Source organism: Crocuta crocuta, unplaced genomic scaffold, assembly GCF_008692635.1.
Source record: "Crocuta crocuta isolate KB4526 unplaced genomic scaffold, BGI_CrCroc_1.0 scaffold72, whole genome shotgun sequence".
Lineage (NCBI taxonomy): Eukaryota > Metazoa > Chordata > Mammalia > Carnivora > Hyaenidae > Crocuta > Crocuta crocuta.
Window position 1 is genome coordinate 6,041,927 of NW_027529427.1, and position 15,546 is coordinate 6,057,472.

At 47.7% G+C, this 15,546-nt stretch overlaps 1 protein-coding gene across 1 annotated transcript; it reads left to right on the forward strand.

Annotated features, from left to right (window-relative positions):
• Nucleotides 1-331: 331 nt before the first annotated feature.
• Nucleotides 332-6,305, forward strand: TEX52 (testis expressed 52). Its single transcript, XM_077758995.1, has 3 exons — nucleotides 332-431; nucleotides 1,505-2,028; nucleotides 5,817-6,305. Exons 1-3 carry the CDS (start codon nucleotides 360-362, stop codon nucleotides 6,109-6,111), a joined length of 891 nt encoding a protein of 296 aa, XP_077615121.1. The 5' UTR covers nucleotides 332-359; the 3' UTR covers nucleotides 6,112-6,305.
• The last annotated feature ends 9,241 nt before the right edge of the window (nucleotides 6,306-15,546 follow it).

Genomic DNA, 15,546 nt, shown 5'->3' on the forward strand with positions numbered 1-15,546 from the left:
GGAAAGGCCTGCAGAGGGCCAGGACCCTCCCCTCCTGGAGTATTAGGGAAGGATGGGCACAGTTCTAGATGCCTCCTGACCACCTCCACCCTAATCCAGGGCCAGGAAGCCAGCCTGCCCTGCTGTTCTCTTCCTGCCCTCCTAGGCAAGTCCCCAGAAGCCCCTCTGGTTACCATCTTTTGCAATCCAAACTTAGGAGTCCTATCCCATGCCTGTCTTACCTGAAAGGCATCCAGGGCCCAGGGGACTGATGAGCCCTCCCAGGGAGCATCACCATAGCAACCCCAACAGCAAACAATGCTGCCAGGAAAGTCTTCCCTACCAAGCCACTCCTCCTGGCAGTCAGGCCCAGAAGAGGGATGGCCAGTAGCCCACAAAGACAACTCAGAGGGCGGAATAATCCACCCCATGTCCAAGAACCTATCTTGCAGGTAGGAGGTGGGGCCCCATCTCTACAGCCTATCTGTTTGCACCCTGCTGAGCTAAGGACTCCCCCTGGGATGGCCATACTTTCCTCTGGTCAGTAGATCTGGCTCAGAGCTCTCCACTGCCTTCCTCTCTTAATCATATGCTACTGTGAACACAGAGCTCTGAGCAGAGGAAAGGAGATGGCTAGTTATTAGACCTCCCAGCCCTACCTACCGGGGTGATCCTGTGGAAATGGCAGGGGAGTAGGCCCAAGAGACAGGTGAGCTTTTAGAAGCAAAGTCCTCGGGTGGAAAGGAGGGAGAGGTATTGCAGAAGAGCATATATGATAAATAGCGCAGACAGACGGCTCAAGTCCCAGCTCTGCCACTCAGGTGAGTTATTTACCCTCATGGGGTCTTGCTTTTTGCATCTCTGAGATGGGACAGTAACAACACTCTCAGGGTTGTGAGAGTTAACTGAGTTGTAGATGTATTTAGCACAGTGTCAATACATATTTGCTACTGTTTATTTCACCGGGAGGTGGGACACAAAAAAGAGACGGAAGCATCCTGCTAGATGTTTTCCATACCTGCTTGTATTTGGAGGAGAAGTGAGGGAAATGCAGCAATGACGGAGAAACAAGTAACAGGTGGAGTCGGGGAGAGAAGAGCTCCCTGGGCTGCATTCTCTGGAGAAAGAGCTTCCTTCTACGTGTTGCGCGGTACTATGCGTTGCCGGGTAACGGGCACTAACCCCCACCACCAGTTTCCCCGGGCCTGACGTGCCCTGTTAGGAGCTCCAGCTCCTGGCAGGAGCGCGGGGGAGCCAGAGCGCAGAGACTTAGAGTAAAGCGTGGAGAGCAGGGAAATCAAAACCTAACAGACCAGACGGAAGGAGAGAGCGAAAGCTGGGGAATCCTGCAGGGCCGACGGAACTTCCGACGGCAGGGCAGGCGCGGAGAGACGGCTTCCGGCACGCGGCCAGTGTCCCGATGAGAGTCCGGGGTCCGAGGAGGCCGGCAGCTTGCTCCCTCTGCGCCTGCTCCGGGGACACAGAGGCCAAGAGGTCCCCCAGGCTCCCTTTTGTCTTTCCCTAGATGGCCCGCGCCATTGAGCCCCTCCCGACCTACCGGTCGCGGGCTCAGCGTGAGTTCCTCCTCCCCCGCGAGCCCGGGGAGTGGCCCGGCTTCACCCCGCAGGTCTACCACCGGCTGGCCCTGAAGCCGCCGCCCTGCACCGAGGTGAAATCCGAGGTGCGCCGCCGACTGATCCGCCCTTGGAAGGACGCAGCGCCGCACACGTGGGGCTTTCACACGTGGCTCGACGTGGGCCGTTTGCCCGCCACCTTTCCCACCAGGCCCGACAGGCCCTACGNCTCCGGGGCCCGCGGCCGCCCCCCAGCGGAGCCCCCCATCCCCCCGCCCTCCTGGATGGGTCCCAACAGCTTTCTGACCTTCATCCGCTGTACTCCCATCTTCGCCGACGGCCACAGGAAGAAGCAGGTGACCGCCAAGACGGTGCGGGAACTGAGAGAGCTGGAGAAACTCAAGCTGAGGAGTGAAGCCAGGGCACCACCCCTCGATGCCAAGGGCAACATCCTGCCCCCGAAGAACTTCAGGAAGTAAGAGGAGCTCCTTCCTCAGGGGTGGCCCCTCCCTCTCTCTGATTCGCGTTTCTGATGCCTACCTTGGTATCCTAACCTTCCCTGCCTTTGGTCATCTGACAACTAAACTGTTCTGAATGTAGCTCGAAGGAAGGTAAGGGGGCAAGAGAGGGGACAGCCAGGGGAGGGGCTGAACCATTTAACTAGAATGCAGGGGTTACAAGTAGGTGCTTAAGACCTGGTAGGCCCTGGCTAGAGAGAGAGATCATCCAGTCAGTTCGCAGGGACCTTATGAAAGGCAGAGACCTACCACACGTGGAAAGTCAGCTAACCATACAAGCCCACACGTGCTATGTGCCCAAAGTGTGACACAGAGAGCGCCTGTGGTAAGGATATCAATTACTAGTGGAAAAACCCGAGATCTGGAGTCAGAGCTTTAGGTTAAGGTCCAGAGGAGGCAAATTGTTCCCTTCTTCCAGACTCAATTCCATCATCGATAAAACGGGGACGGTAAACACCATGTCTACCAACCTGGGCGAAGATAAAATGGGTTAACAAATATATGAGAGCATGATACAAAAAACAGATATTACTACATAAATTCAGAAGAAGGAGGGGTTGCTGTGGGCCGGAGCCTCCCCCCAGGAAGGCTTCGTGCAGAAACCGGGTGAAGGCTGGAAGGGTAGGAAGAAGGGGATGGAGGGTTGACTGGTCTAAGAAGAGACAGGAGTGTGGAATGAGTTACTGGAGTTCACACATATCCCTACTGTGTCCAGTCTAGGTGAGAGGATGAGAGGCAGGAAAGGGGGTAGGGAATAAGGACAGAATATCTCAAGTTCCAATCCCAAGGGTATCAACAGAAGTCTTGGGGGGTTGGAGGGGAGGCTGTGGAGGTTTTTGATTTTTTTTTTTTTAATGCCAACGGTTGGTGATTTTGATAGAAGATCATTCAGGACCTTGGCTTCTCTCTGCAGCCCTCACAGTACAGATTATTGGTTGCTAGTATGTGCTAACACGAGGGATACAAAGGTGATAAGACTTAGATCACTCCTCAAAAAATAAAAATAAACTTCAGTGAAATGATAGTGCCGGAGGTTCTAATCACTTGAGCTCTATTATTTATAACCCCTCACCACCCCGAATAGAAACTATTACTATCAACCCCATTTTACAGAGGGGGCATCTGAAACAGAAAGGTCACTTATTTCGCCCAAGTTCATATGGCCAGGAAGTGGCAGAGCTGGGATCTGAACCCAGAGAGCTCAGTTTTGAAACTGCATTCTTAACCTCTATGTTCCGCTTCCCCTCCTGTCCACCTGGGGAGTCAAACAAGTTCACAGCTACTCCTGATGTGATATAAGGTGCTATAAAGACAGCATAAGAGGAATACAATTATCCATGAAAAGAGCTGAGCATGATGCTTGGCAAACAGTAAACCTGTGTGTGATGGTAGAAGCTGCATGGGTTCAAGAGCCAAACACATCTTAGGTTGCAGCCTACCCAGCTCAGTCACAAACTTGCTATACAACAAAGGAACGTGACTTTCTTCAGGCCTCACTTCCTCAAGTCTGTATTGGAGATGTACCTGGTACCTTGCAGGGTTGTTAGAAGACAAAAAGGCAGGGGTGCCTGGTGTAGACAGGGGGCTCAGTAAATCCTGTAATTAGTACATCGTCCCCGTGAGAGAAGGCTCCTCTGTTTGCTGCTGGAGGCCCAGTCCCTGGAGCCAGGAATGGAGTCCCAGGCAAGGTTTTACTGTTCACAGAGGACGTGGTACGTGAGCTGGACCTTGAAGAATATGTGCAAGTTCATCAGGTGGGACGAAGACAGAATGGTGGGAAGAAAGGCCCATCCAGTCCTGTTATTCCTTTTGAGCAGTTCTGTAAGGCGTTAAAAAATAGTCTAAAAATGTCTCCAGATCAGTGAGCGAACACATTTAGAGCCTAAGAGACCCAGAAAGGACTTCAGACAGGTCTAAGCTTCAAGAAGTCCATGATATTGGTGCAAAATAGAACATTTATACAGAAACCCATGATATTGCTGGGAAATAGAACATTTATACATACCCATGACATTGCTGAGAAATCAAACATTTTTACATAAATAGAAGATTTCTATATATACATAAACCCATTTACACATACATCAACTCTGGTAGTGCATTACAACCACCTGGGTCTTTTTAAAAAATATGTGAGCCCCACCCATGAGATTCTAACTTAGTTGGCCTGGGGAGTGGGCAGCCTGAACACCAGAATTTGTAAAAGGCTTCTAGGAGTGGGGCACCTGGGTGGCTCAGTCGGTTAAGCCTCCAACTTCGGCTCAGGTCCTGATCTCATGGTTTATGAGTTCAAGTCCCGCATCAGGCTCTGGGCTGACAGCCCAGAGCCTGGAACCTGCTTTGGATTCTGTGTCTCCCTCTCTCTCTGCCCCTTCCCTGCTTGAACTCTGTCTGTCTCTCTCTCAAAAATAAATAAACATTAAGAAAAAATTTTCAAAAGGCTCCTAGGAGTGATTCTAATGTAGAGCCAGACCTGAGAATGTCTGATAAACCAAAAACAGTAAACAGGGGGACATCTGCTGGACAAGCTGCAAAGCATGTTGAAACAGGAAATTTGCCACTATTCACCTATGTCTTTAAAAGTCCATTTCTCTCGGTTGACCCTAACACTACAGGCCTGTAGAAGAGGGAGCCATCAGACCAGGTGTCCCGTGGCAGCAGGTCAGAGCAGGAAGGGCTCTGAGACATCATCACGTTCACCAGTGATGAGAAGGAGCCCTTGAGCTTCATTCTTTCTTCTTGCTGGTACTGTGTGAGCGGAGGAAGTGGGACTGAAAGATGGAATCTGGATAATGAGATACAGACAATATGTAAAAAGGATGGGGGATTGACCATCTACACAACATCACTTCACCATCCTAACACCAAATACACAGGATGCATGCTGTATGGCATAGACCAATATCCAATCAGGAGAAGACACAGAAGCTATTCCCTACAACATGATCACTTGCTAGCTTGTGTTAGATTAATAGAAAAATATTGGCAAAACATGGCTTTATACCTCAGTCTCAGGATGTGCACAACAAATATAATTTCAGAATATAAATACGTTATTTCTTAGGGCACTGACATCAATGACGACAGTTGGTCAGGCTTTCCCACCATCAAAATCTAACAGGATCCCAAGGATGATTCTTTCTTATTTTGAACAATATTAGTTTGGGATCTTCATTGGTTGGCGTTTTATCATTGTCGTAATTTGAAATGAGTCAGATTTTTTTTTGAAAGCCTACATAATTTGTTTTTTAATTATAAATAGTTTATTGTCAAGTTGGTTTCCATATAACACCCAGTGCTCATCCCCACAAGTGCCCTCCTCCATGCCCCTCACCCCACTCCCACTCCCTCCACCCCATCTGCCCTCAGTTTGTTCTCAGCATTCAAGAGTCTCTCACTGAAAGCCTACATAATTTTTTAAATTAATCTCTACACCCAACATTCAGTCTCAGACTCCACACCCTGAAATCAAAAGCCGGATCTATTGACTGAGCCAGCCAGCCTCCCCAAGTCCTTAGAATTTTTAAGCATGATTTGATATTTAATACTCAGGCGTTTCAAAAAATGTTCTTTCAAAAGGAACATGAAGAATTCTAAATTTGAGGCTCACTTTTGTAGCATTGTGAAAATAAACTTTGATAAGGCTATGAAAAAAAGCCTCAAGCTTTTCCTTCTTACTCCTTCCACCATGCCTGCATCTCTCTTTTGACCTCTCTGTTCTCTCCACGCCCCTTTCCTCCCACAGGTACCGGCACATCTCAGCTGGTGGAAGGTTTGAGCCTAGAGGCCTCCAGCTCATGCCCAACCCACTTCCCAATGATTTCGCCAGGGGCTGGCCCTGCCCGAACCCTCTGCCTCATTACCAGGAGAAGGTGCTAAAACTGGCCTTGCTGCCTAGTGTGCCCCTGAGCCGGGACCTCCTGAGGGATTACCAAGCCCTGATAGAGAACCGGGTTGCCTTGCCCCTCTGTCAGCTCTCTAAGGCACAACCTGGTAAAACCTTAGCAAGGAAGACCAAGAGAAAGCCTGGACAGATCTAGAAAAGCCGCCAGCTGGGCAGAGACCACGGTGGGCTACAGTGTTCTCAACCAATGCACCTTCGGCAAGAAGCCTCTGGGTGGCTGAACGACTGGCTTCTGCAGAACAGAGCCTGTCCACCATCCCTCCAGCTGCGGGCTACTTCTGTCCCTCAGGCTCCCGGACACTCTACTGAAACTCTAAATGATGATCTGTCTTCCTTGGAGGACTCTCTCACGGCAGGTGGGAGGACTGAGTTGGGTAGAGCAAGGGAGAGAAGAAAGGGATACAGGTTTTAGAGACAGAATGAGGAGCGGGGAGGAAGAAGGTGTGTGTGTGTGTACGCGCGCGTTGGGATGGGGGAAAAGGCGCTGTGAGAAATGTGGATAAGAAGTTACCTTTACCCCCATAATCCATTTGGAACAGAACTGGGATTGGTCAGGGTACAGGAAGGTTCTTAGGCAAAATAACCTCAATTCCACACACACCCCCTAGACCATTTGATGTTGGACAAAGGCCAGAAGCAGCTCTGCTGGGTTGGGTTGCAGTTCCCACGCAGCGTTTGGGGGAGCAGAGGTCAGGCCACGGCTAGTGCCGGAGGATGGAGGAGTCAGGTCTGAGGACGGAGGACCAGGGCTCTTTGGAGGGACGAGAGTACAAGGTAGAGATTCAAAGTAAAACAGTGGTCACCCCAGAGCATTACGTCAGGGCCTTGGGCCTGTGTTGCAGTCAACCCCAGAAGCTTTAGCTTTTGTCATGGGGGCCAGAGACAAGACGCCTGGAGTGGAGGCAGGCAAACCGGGTTGGTCAGAAAGGTGCTGACCCAGCGAGACTGGGTATGGGAGTTCCCAGCAGAAGGGGCGGCAGGGAGGAGGCTGGAAGGGGAGAAGTTGTATGGTGGGGGCCCACCTCACCTCCTCCTGCCCCCGTCACAGCCCAAGTTGGTCATCTTCTTCAGCTGGGCTTCTCTTGGCCTTCTGGCCCCTGTCGTCTGCCCACTTTTCTCGAGCCCCCTAAGTACCTGGGAATCAAAACCCCACCAGGCTCCTAGCCCTGGCTTAACCACTGACCAGCTCTATGACCTTTGGGAAGAGCATTGTTACCCTCAGGCTCTTAGTTTCCTCCTCGCACAGTGGGAGTTATGACGCTACAACTAAGTGGCATAAAGCCACTGGCACATTGTAGGCCCTCCATAAACGAAGCTATCAACCAATCATTACTCATGGGATGAAAACAACGGATGGGGTATTACTCAGTCATAAAAAGGAATGAAGTTCCTTTTTTCTTGGATTCTTGCTAGTGTAGATGAACCTCGACAATATCACACTGAATGAAAGGAGTCAGACACAAAAGGCTATATATGGGATGACTTTATTTACATGAAAGATCTAGAATTGGTAAATCCATAGGGACAGAAGGTAAATTGCCGGGTGCTGGGGGAGGGGGAAATGGGGACTGACTGCTCAGTGGGTACAGGGTTTTCTTTTAGGGTGGTGAAAATATTTTGGAACTGAAAAAAGTGGTAGTTGCACGACATTATGAATGAACAAAATGCCACTGGATTGTACACTTTAAAAATAGTAATTGTTTGGGACGCCTGGGTGGCTCAGTCAGTTAAACGTCGGACTCTTGGTTACATCTCAGGCCATAATCTCATGGTTCGTGAGATCGAACCCCACATTGGGATCTGCACTAACAGTGCAGAGCCTGCTTGGAATACTCTCTCTCCCTTTCTCTGACTCTCCCCTGCCCCCTCCCCCTCTGTCAATAAACTTTTAAAAAATGGTAGTCATTTTGTGATGTGAATTTCATCTCAATTAAAAATAATTACAGGAGCTCCTGGGTGGCTCAGTCGGTTAAGCGTTCGACTTCAGCTCTACTCGTGATCTCAGAGCATGTGAGTTTGAGCCCTGTGTCAGGCTCTGTGCTGACAGCTCGGAGCCTAGAGCCTGCTTCAGATTCTGAATCTCCCTCTCTGTCCCTCCCCCACTTGCTCTCTCTCTCTCTCTCAAAAATAAATAAATATTAAACAAAATTAAAAATAAAATAAAAATGATTACAATAAACAGGGTGTGATATAGTGAGTTTCCAAATTTCTTTCTAGTTCCAAATCTATAGTTCTATTAATAGTCCTCCTCCTTAACATTTCTCCCCCTGAAATGTNGGAGAATTCCCTGAGTACTCCAGGGGCATGACAGAGCTCTGGGAGTGTGCCCATTCTCCCCACTCTGGGTTAGGAATAATGGTAGAAAGGGGCGCCTGGGTGGCTCAGTCGGTTAAGCGTCCAACTTCGGCTCAGGTCATGATCTCGCAGTTCGTGGGTTCGAGCCCCGCGTCGGGCTCTGTGCTGACAGCCAGCTCAGAGCCTGGAGCCTGTTTCAGATTCTGTATCTCCCTCTCTCTGACCCTCCCCTGCTCATGCTGTCTCTCTCTCTCTCAAAAATAAATAAAACATTAAAAAAAAAAAAAAAAGGAATAATGGTGGAAAGCAGGAGGTCCCCTTACCTAGGATCCTAACACATCAGAACTGGGCAAGCCATGAGGACACAAGTTGAATCCCCTCAGTGTTTAGATGGCCAACTGAGGCCCACGGACAAGTAACTTGCTCGGGGCCACAAAGCCCAACAGTTCCTGCCCCTCCTGGCAGTAGAAAGGAGGCTAGGAGCCAGGACTCAAGGGCTTGTTTTTCCATCCTGCCTCTCTTCTGTTATTCTACTTCTGCCCATGATGCCTGGGTTTTGTCATCTCCACAACGAGAGGCCTGGGGAAACTTAGAGGGTTGATATGAAGGTTTGGGGAGTAGGAAGAAGTAGGCCACTGGAGTTCTTCAGAGAAGGCCACCTACCCCCTGGCCTGGAAGGTGTGGGAAAGCAGAAAGGTAAGAAAGTCCATGCACTCACATGGACTCCTGCCTTGGCAGACCCAGACCACTTTGAAGGTTGCTAGCCTCACGTCAGAAGGACTTCCATCCCACCCACCAGCCGTCTGCTCTGCTTTCTCTGGATAGCAATCTTCTCACTGCTGCCAGGGGGACCACAGCATTATGGGAGGCCGTCTTATCCACCGGCCAGCCTGAACCGCAGAAGCAACTCTGGAAATTCCTGAACTGCAGTGGGCCGTGGAGATCTGAGGGACAATGATAGTATTCATACACCCTCCTGGCCTGGGACTTTTCCAAGGCTATCCCCAGTTCAGCCTGCTGGCAGCCATGAACATCCCTTACCCCCGAAACGTACACTCATGAATATGGCATCCTTGAAAGCCTCTCTTGGGGTGGAGCAAGGGATTCCAGGTCTGCCTTAGCAATCTACTCTCTCACCACAACTTTTTTTTAAATGTAAGTCTACTTTTAAGAGAGAGAGAGACAGACAGAGTGTGAGCAGGGGAAGGGCATAGAGAGAGGGAGACACAGAATCTGAAGCAGACTCCAGGCTCTGAGCTGGCAGCACAGAGCCCTATGCAGGGCTTGAACTCATGAACCATGATATCTTCAACTGAGCTAAAGTCAGAGGCTTAACCAGCTGAGCCACCCAGGCGCTCCTCACCACAACTTTTGAGGGGAAGCAGGGTGAACATCACTCTCCTGACATATCCAGCACACCAACCCCACGGGACACCTTATGCTCTGCTGAATGCCACAAGCCTCATGGAAACTGATGAATCTCACCCAGCACAGAGGCCTCAGAACTGCTTCTGCGTCCACACTTCCCCTTCTTCAACCACCAGGTTTAGTCTCATGAGCTAGGTGGCCAAGGCCAGTTCAGATCCCTGAGTTACTGGGGCCTGAGGAATGGATGAGTGCTGGAGGCTGTGGGACTGGGAGCCCCTGGGGGAGATGCAGGGCCAGCCACATTGCCAACCATGATCTTCAGTCTTCGTTCTTCAGCTGGCTGTCTGCCAGGGTTGTCCTGTGTAATTGCCATGTGTTAAAAAGCCCCACTGCTGCCCCCCTATGTGACAAATCAGACATTCTCTCTCCAGGCTTCCCCAGATTCACTTCCCACCTTCCTCAGGGCCCTCTGCCCTCTCATTTCTACTCATCACTGACCCGCTTACTCCAAGCCCTTCGTCTTCTTGCTTCTCATCCACCTCCAAGCCCTCTCCTACTTGTACTGTCGACTGAACCACATACATGTATTTGTTTACAGTGTAAACCATTGCTTCTTCCTATTTATCATCTTATTTAGTGGTTTTCTGTGGCTACTCATACAGTCCCCCATCTCATGGTAATCTCAAGCCAACCCGCACTCTACGGGTCCCAGGACAGAACCTCACAAACGCCTCCACGCCTGTAAGTTAATGCTGTTGCATCTTGCCATTGTTTAGAGGTAAAGGTTTAGCTGGGAGACTCCCCTCGGCCCACCATCACTCCCACTGGATGTCCACTGAACACTGACACTAGGTATCATACGTGACTCCTAGAAAATAGTCGCTGACTTTGTTAGCACGAGTATCACTAGGAAACGAAGGTCATGTCCAGAGGTGCCAAGGGCAGGCAAGGAGGAGGGGAGAAATGGAGAGAAATGGAAGCAGGAAGAAAGCAGATAAACACAAGAAGGAAGAGAAATGTTGAAGCCAGAGGAAAGGCAAGACAGGAGTCTCTGAAGCTCAGAGGTCCAGAATATTTGGTGGCGTTGGGCAGCTTGGTCAGATCCTCTGAGGGTGTTTACAGGATCCAGATTCGGCAAAGAGACCCGCAGATGAGAAGAGTTGGCAAATAAGTCCTATAGGTGCACAGGAAAGGGGGGATGAGTACTCTGGGGTCTTGAGTGATCTCCTAGGGCGTTAGTTGGATTCTGCGGCTGAAAAACTCCGGTGGGGAACTCGACAGGCTGTTCTAGTGCCTCGTCACCTGCATAGATGGGGTAATAACAATGTATTTCCTCCTCTGCCCACTGGAGTCCTGCTGCCCACTGCATTCAACTAATTTTGTGTAAGAAGAGAGAGAAAAGATACAGACAGAAAAAGACCCACCTTTAGAAAGCCTAGGATCTGGTGAAGGTAGACAAGTAAACAATTAAAAACTGTAAGAAATAATGTCATGGATAACCGACCCAGTTGTACTCTGGGAGCGAGAGGGAGAGGCATCTAAGAGTGTGCATGTGCGTGCAAGCACACACACCTGTATGTGTATGTACAGTTTCCAAATAATAGCAAACATTTACTCCGTACTTATGTGTTGGGCAATGTCTTGAGAACTTTTCAAGAATCGCCCCATTTAATTCTCACATGCTATCAGATAGATCCCTCTATGATCTCTGTTTTAGAGATGAGTAAACTGAGGCCTGGAAGGGCCCCTAACCATTTTGCTATTCTGCCTCTCATGTAAACTTCACAGCGATTCTACAATTACATGTTATTTCAGTTTTACAGTGAGGAAATGGATGCCAAAAGATTAAGCACTTCACTCAGAGTCACCCAGTTAGTTAATGGCTGAGCTGCAATGCTTGACCAAGCTTGTCTGAGTTCAATATACCGTGTTCAGTCTGTTTTCATCAATAGAGATGAACAGTTGAACTTTCTGTGACTTGGTTTTGCCACCCACAGAATAGGAAAAAATTATCCAAGGGTCAGATATAAAAAGTCGTCTTAGGCTGGTAGTTTCTGGGGTGGAGGTAGGGTGATACGTTTTGAAACGGGTACAGCCTCCTGGGACCCTTGCTGGACAGGAGAATTCTGGAGAACAGCTTCATTCCTGTCCTCAGCAGATCTGACAGGGCCAGAGAAAGCCTGAAATAGAACTGGCTGCCCTTAACCTTCCCTGGGCTCAAGGGAGCTGTTTGTCTAGCTCTGAATAACCCATTCTATGTAGAATATTCTGGGAATTTCCTTATGTGGCAGAGCAATGTCTGGGTGATTTCCCTGTGCCAAATAAGCTTTCCTTCCCATCCCTACCATCAGAGATAAAAACTGAAACTAGTCAGCCTTGAAGAAAAAAGGTTACAAAGAAGAGGTATAAAGATATTTAGAGGCATGAAAGCATATCACAAGGAAGGTGGGAACCAATTCATCTCTATCTCTACCGAGGCTTGGACACGAAGGCAAGGATTTTGAATGTAGGTACAGGGATTTAGATTAGATGTAAAGGAGAACTCCCTGAATCAGTGGAGAGTTGTTGGAGTAGATTAGATCAGGTTCAAGGAACCAGCTGTGAATCTATTTGGACCAGCGCCACCCAATAGAAATATAATAGACCCATATATGTAACCTTAAATTTATTAGTTGCCACATTAAAAAGGTAAAAAGAAACTGGTGAAGTTCGTTTTTATAATGTACTGTATTTTAACACAATAGATCTGAAATATTATCAACATAAAATAATGTAATCCAGGTACAAATAATTGAGATATTTCACACTGTTATTTTGTATGGTTTTCAAAATCTGGTGTATATTTTACACTTATAGCAAAGCTCTCTTCAGCCTAACCACACCTCAAGTGCTCAATAACCGTATGTAGCTGGAGACTGATGTATTGGTCAGCACAAATCTAGACTTGCTAAGGACTGTCTGACACCCAATGGCAAGTATAAGGTGTGGTCTGGTTTCATCTGAAGGCAGAAAGTTCTCGAGAGACCTGAGGGCCTATGACGGTGAAAGTCAAGAAAACCTTACCTTAGGAGACCCTCTCAGCTTTCCTCATTGCCAGAAATACAAAGACCCATCACCCTCTGGCTGTTCTCAGAACCCATGCAGCAGTGTTCTGTGCTCTCTTTCAGCCGAGGGAATCGCAGCTCCCTCAGGTGTGTCGGACTCAGGGTTTGGCGGCTTGCTAACCCAAATGGGAAGAGCCCTGTGCGAAGGAGAGCAAGGAAGAGGGCTCATCCTGGGGTAGACGAGATGGCTCTATTCTCTCCATGGCAGGACACAATGCTTGATACCCCAGTCAGTCTTCCCGGTGCAACTGACCGCTCACCAGAGGAGCCAGGCTGGCCCGAGGGGATGGAGACGTGTAAATCCAACCTGCCTAGGGTGTGTGTGAGGACAAGCACTGCCCCAGCCTACCTTATCTTACCTGAGTAATACTCTGAGTTCTCTGTGTGGAACGCCCTTCCTCAAGGTATGTGCACAGCCTTCACCTTGTTCTCATCTCTGCAATGTCATCCACCCACCCCCTCCCCCCATCCTCTCTCTCCTCTCACCCTGCTCTAGTTTTCTTCAGCAGTTACCACAACCTGACATTATAAATGTCCTTGCTCCTTGTCTGCCTTCCTTCTTACAATGTGAACTCCATGAGGACAGGGCCTACATCTGGTTCACCATCTTAGGCCCAGAGCCGACCTCAGCATCTGACATATAGTAGGCACTCAATAAATATTTTTTGACTGAAAGAAAGGAAAACTTGCTATAATTCAGAGTGAGAGCCAAATCTCACACTTACATTTTTCTTCTCATGAAATTTCTGAATCTGGATCCATTCACTTCAACATCTATGTGAACCACAAGATGAAATAAGTGAGAGAAATTACAGATATTTCCCAAGTGTCTTGGAAGGGAATCTTCACTTCCTCTGTTCCTCACAGTAGAAGACTGGTTTACTTCATGAACAGTGCTTCTGGAAGCTTTCTCTCCCTGTGTCTCATCATTAGAGCTCAATGTAGTTATTCCTTGTTAATGAATTGGTTTGTTGAATTCTATAACCTTAGTTAAAAAATGACCAGGGGATGGGGCACCTGGCTGGCTCATTAGAAGAGTGTGTGACTCTTGATCGTAAGTTCAGGCCCCATGTTGAGTATAGAGATTACTAAAAATAAATAAGCTAAAAAAAATGACCAGGGGAGGAAAGTGAGGTAAGTTATTGGCAAAGACACAGACCACCCGGCTGAGGATAAAAACTGCCCTCAGAACATTCCCTGGCACTCTCCACCATCTTTTTTTTTTTTTTTTTTAACAGTTAGACAAGGCTAGATTTTGTTAAGTCAAAGTATAGTTGACATATACTATTAGTTCCAGGTGTATTACATAGTGATTTGACAATTACATACATTATGCAGTGCTCTCCATTGTGTGGTTACCATCAGTCACCCTATGAAGTCTTTACAATATTATGGACTATATCCCCTAGGTGATAATTCTCACCCTCACGACTTATTTATTTTACAGTTAGAAGTTTGTACCTCTTGGGGCTCCTGGGTGGCTCAGTTGGCTGAGCATCTGACTTCAACTCAGGTCACGGTCTCATGGTTTGTGAGTTCAAGTCCCATATTGGGCTCACTGCTGTCAGCATACAGCCTGCTTCAGATCCTCTCTCTCAAAAAAAAATAAATAAGACTTTTTTTTTAAAGTTTGCACCTCTTAATCCCCTCTACCTGATTTGCCTATCCCCCTAACCTCCTCCCCCTGGCAACCATCAGTTTGTTCTCTCTATATATGGGTCTGTTCCTGCTTTTTGTTTATTCATTTGTTTTGTTTTTTAGATTCCACATATAAATGAAATCATGTGACATTTGCCTTTCTTTGTCTGACTTAATTCATTTAGCGTGCTACACTCTAGGTCCATCCATGTTACTAGAAATGGCAAGATTTCACCCTTTTTCTGGCCGAGTAGTATTCCAGTGTGTGTGTGTGTGCGCGCATGCGCGCTACATCTTCTTTACATATTCATATGTGGATAGACACTTGGGTTGTTTCCATATGTTGGCCTTTGTAAATAGTGTTGTAATATATATAAGTATACATATATTTTTTTCCAATTAGTGTTTTCATTTTCTGTGCATAAATACCCAGTAGTGAGATTTTATACCACATCTTTATCCATACATTTACTGATGGACATTTAGGTTGCTTCCATATCTTGACTATTATAAATAACACTGCAATAAATGTAGAGGTGCATATATCTTTATGAGTTAGTGGGGTTTTTTTTAAATTTTTAATTTAATTTATTTATTTCAAGAGAGAGAGGGAATGCACAAGCATGCAAGTTGGGGAGAGGTAGAGAGAGAGAGGGGGCGAGAGAGAATCCCAAGCAGGCTCCACACTGTCAGCACACAGCCTGATGCGGGGCTCAAACTCATGAATGATATGACCTGAGCCAAAATCAGGAGTCGGACACATAACCAAATGAGCCACCTAGGTGCCTCTTGAGTTAGTGTTTTTATTTTCTCAGGGTAAATACCTAAAAGTAGAATTATTGGATCATATGATAGATCTATTTTTAGTTTTTTGAGAAACCTCCATAGTGTTTTCCAGATCGCACCCTGCTGCACCAGTTTGCATTCCCACCAACAGTGCAAGGGGCTTCCCTTTGCTCCACATCTACACCAACATCTGTTGTTTCTTGTGTTGTTGATTTTAGCCATTCTGACAGGTGTGAGGTGATATCTCATTATAGTTCGGACTTGCATTTTCTTGATAATAAGGGATGTTAAGCACCTTTTCATGTGTCTGTTGGCCATCTGTATGTCTTCTTTGGAAAAATGTCTATTCAGGTTCTCTGCTCAAATCAGATTATTTGGGT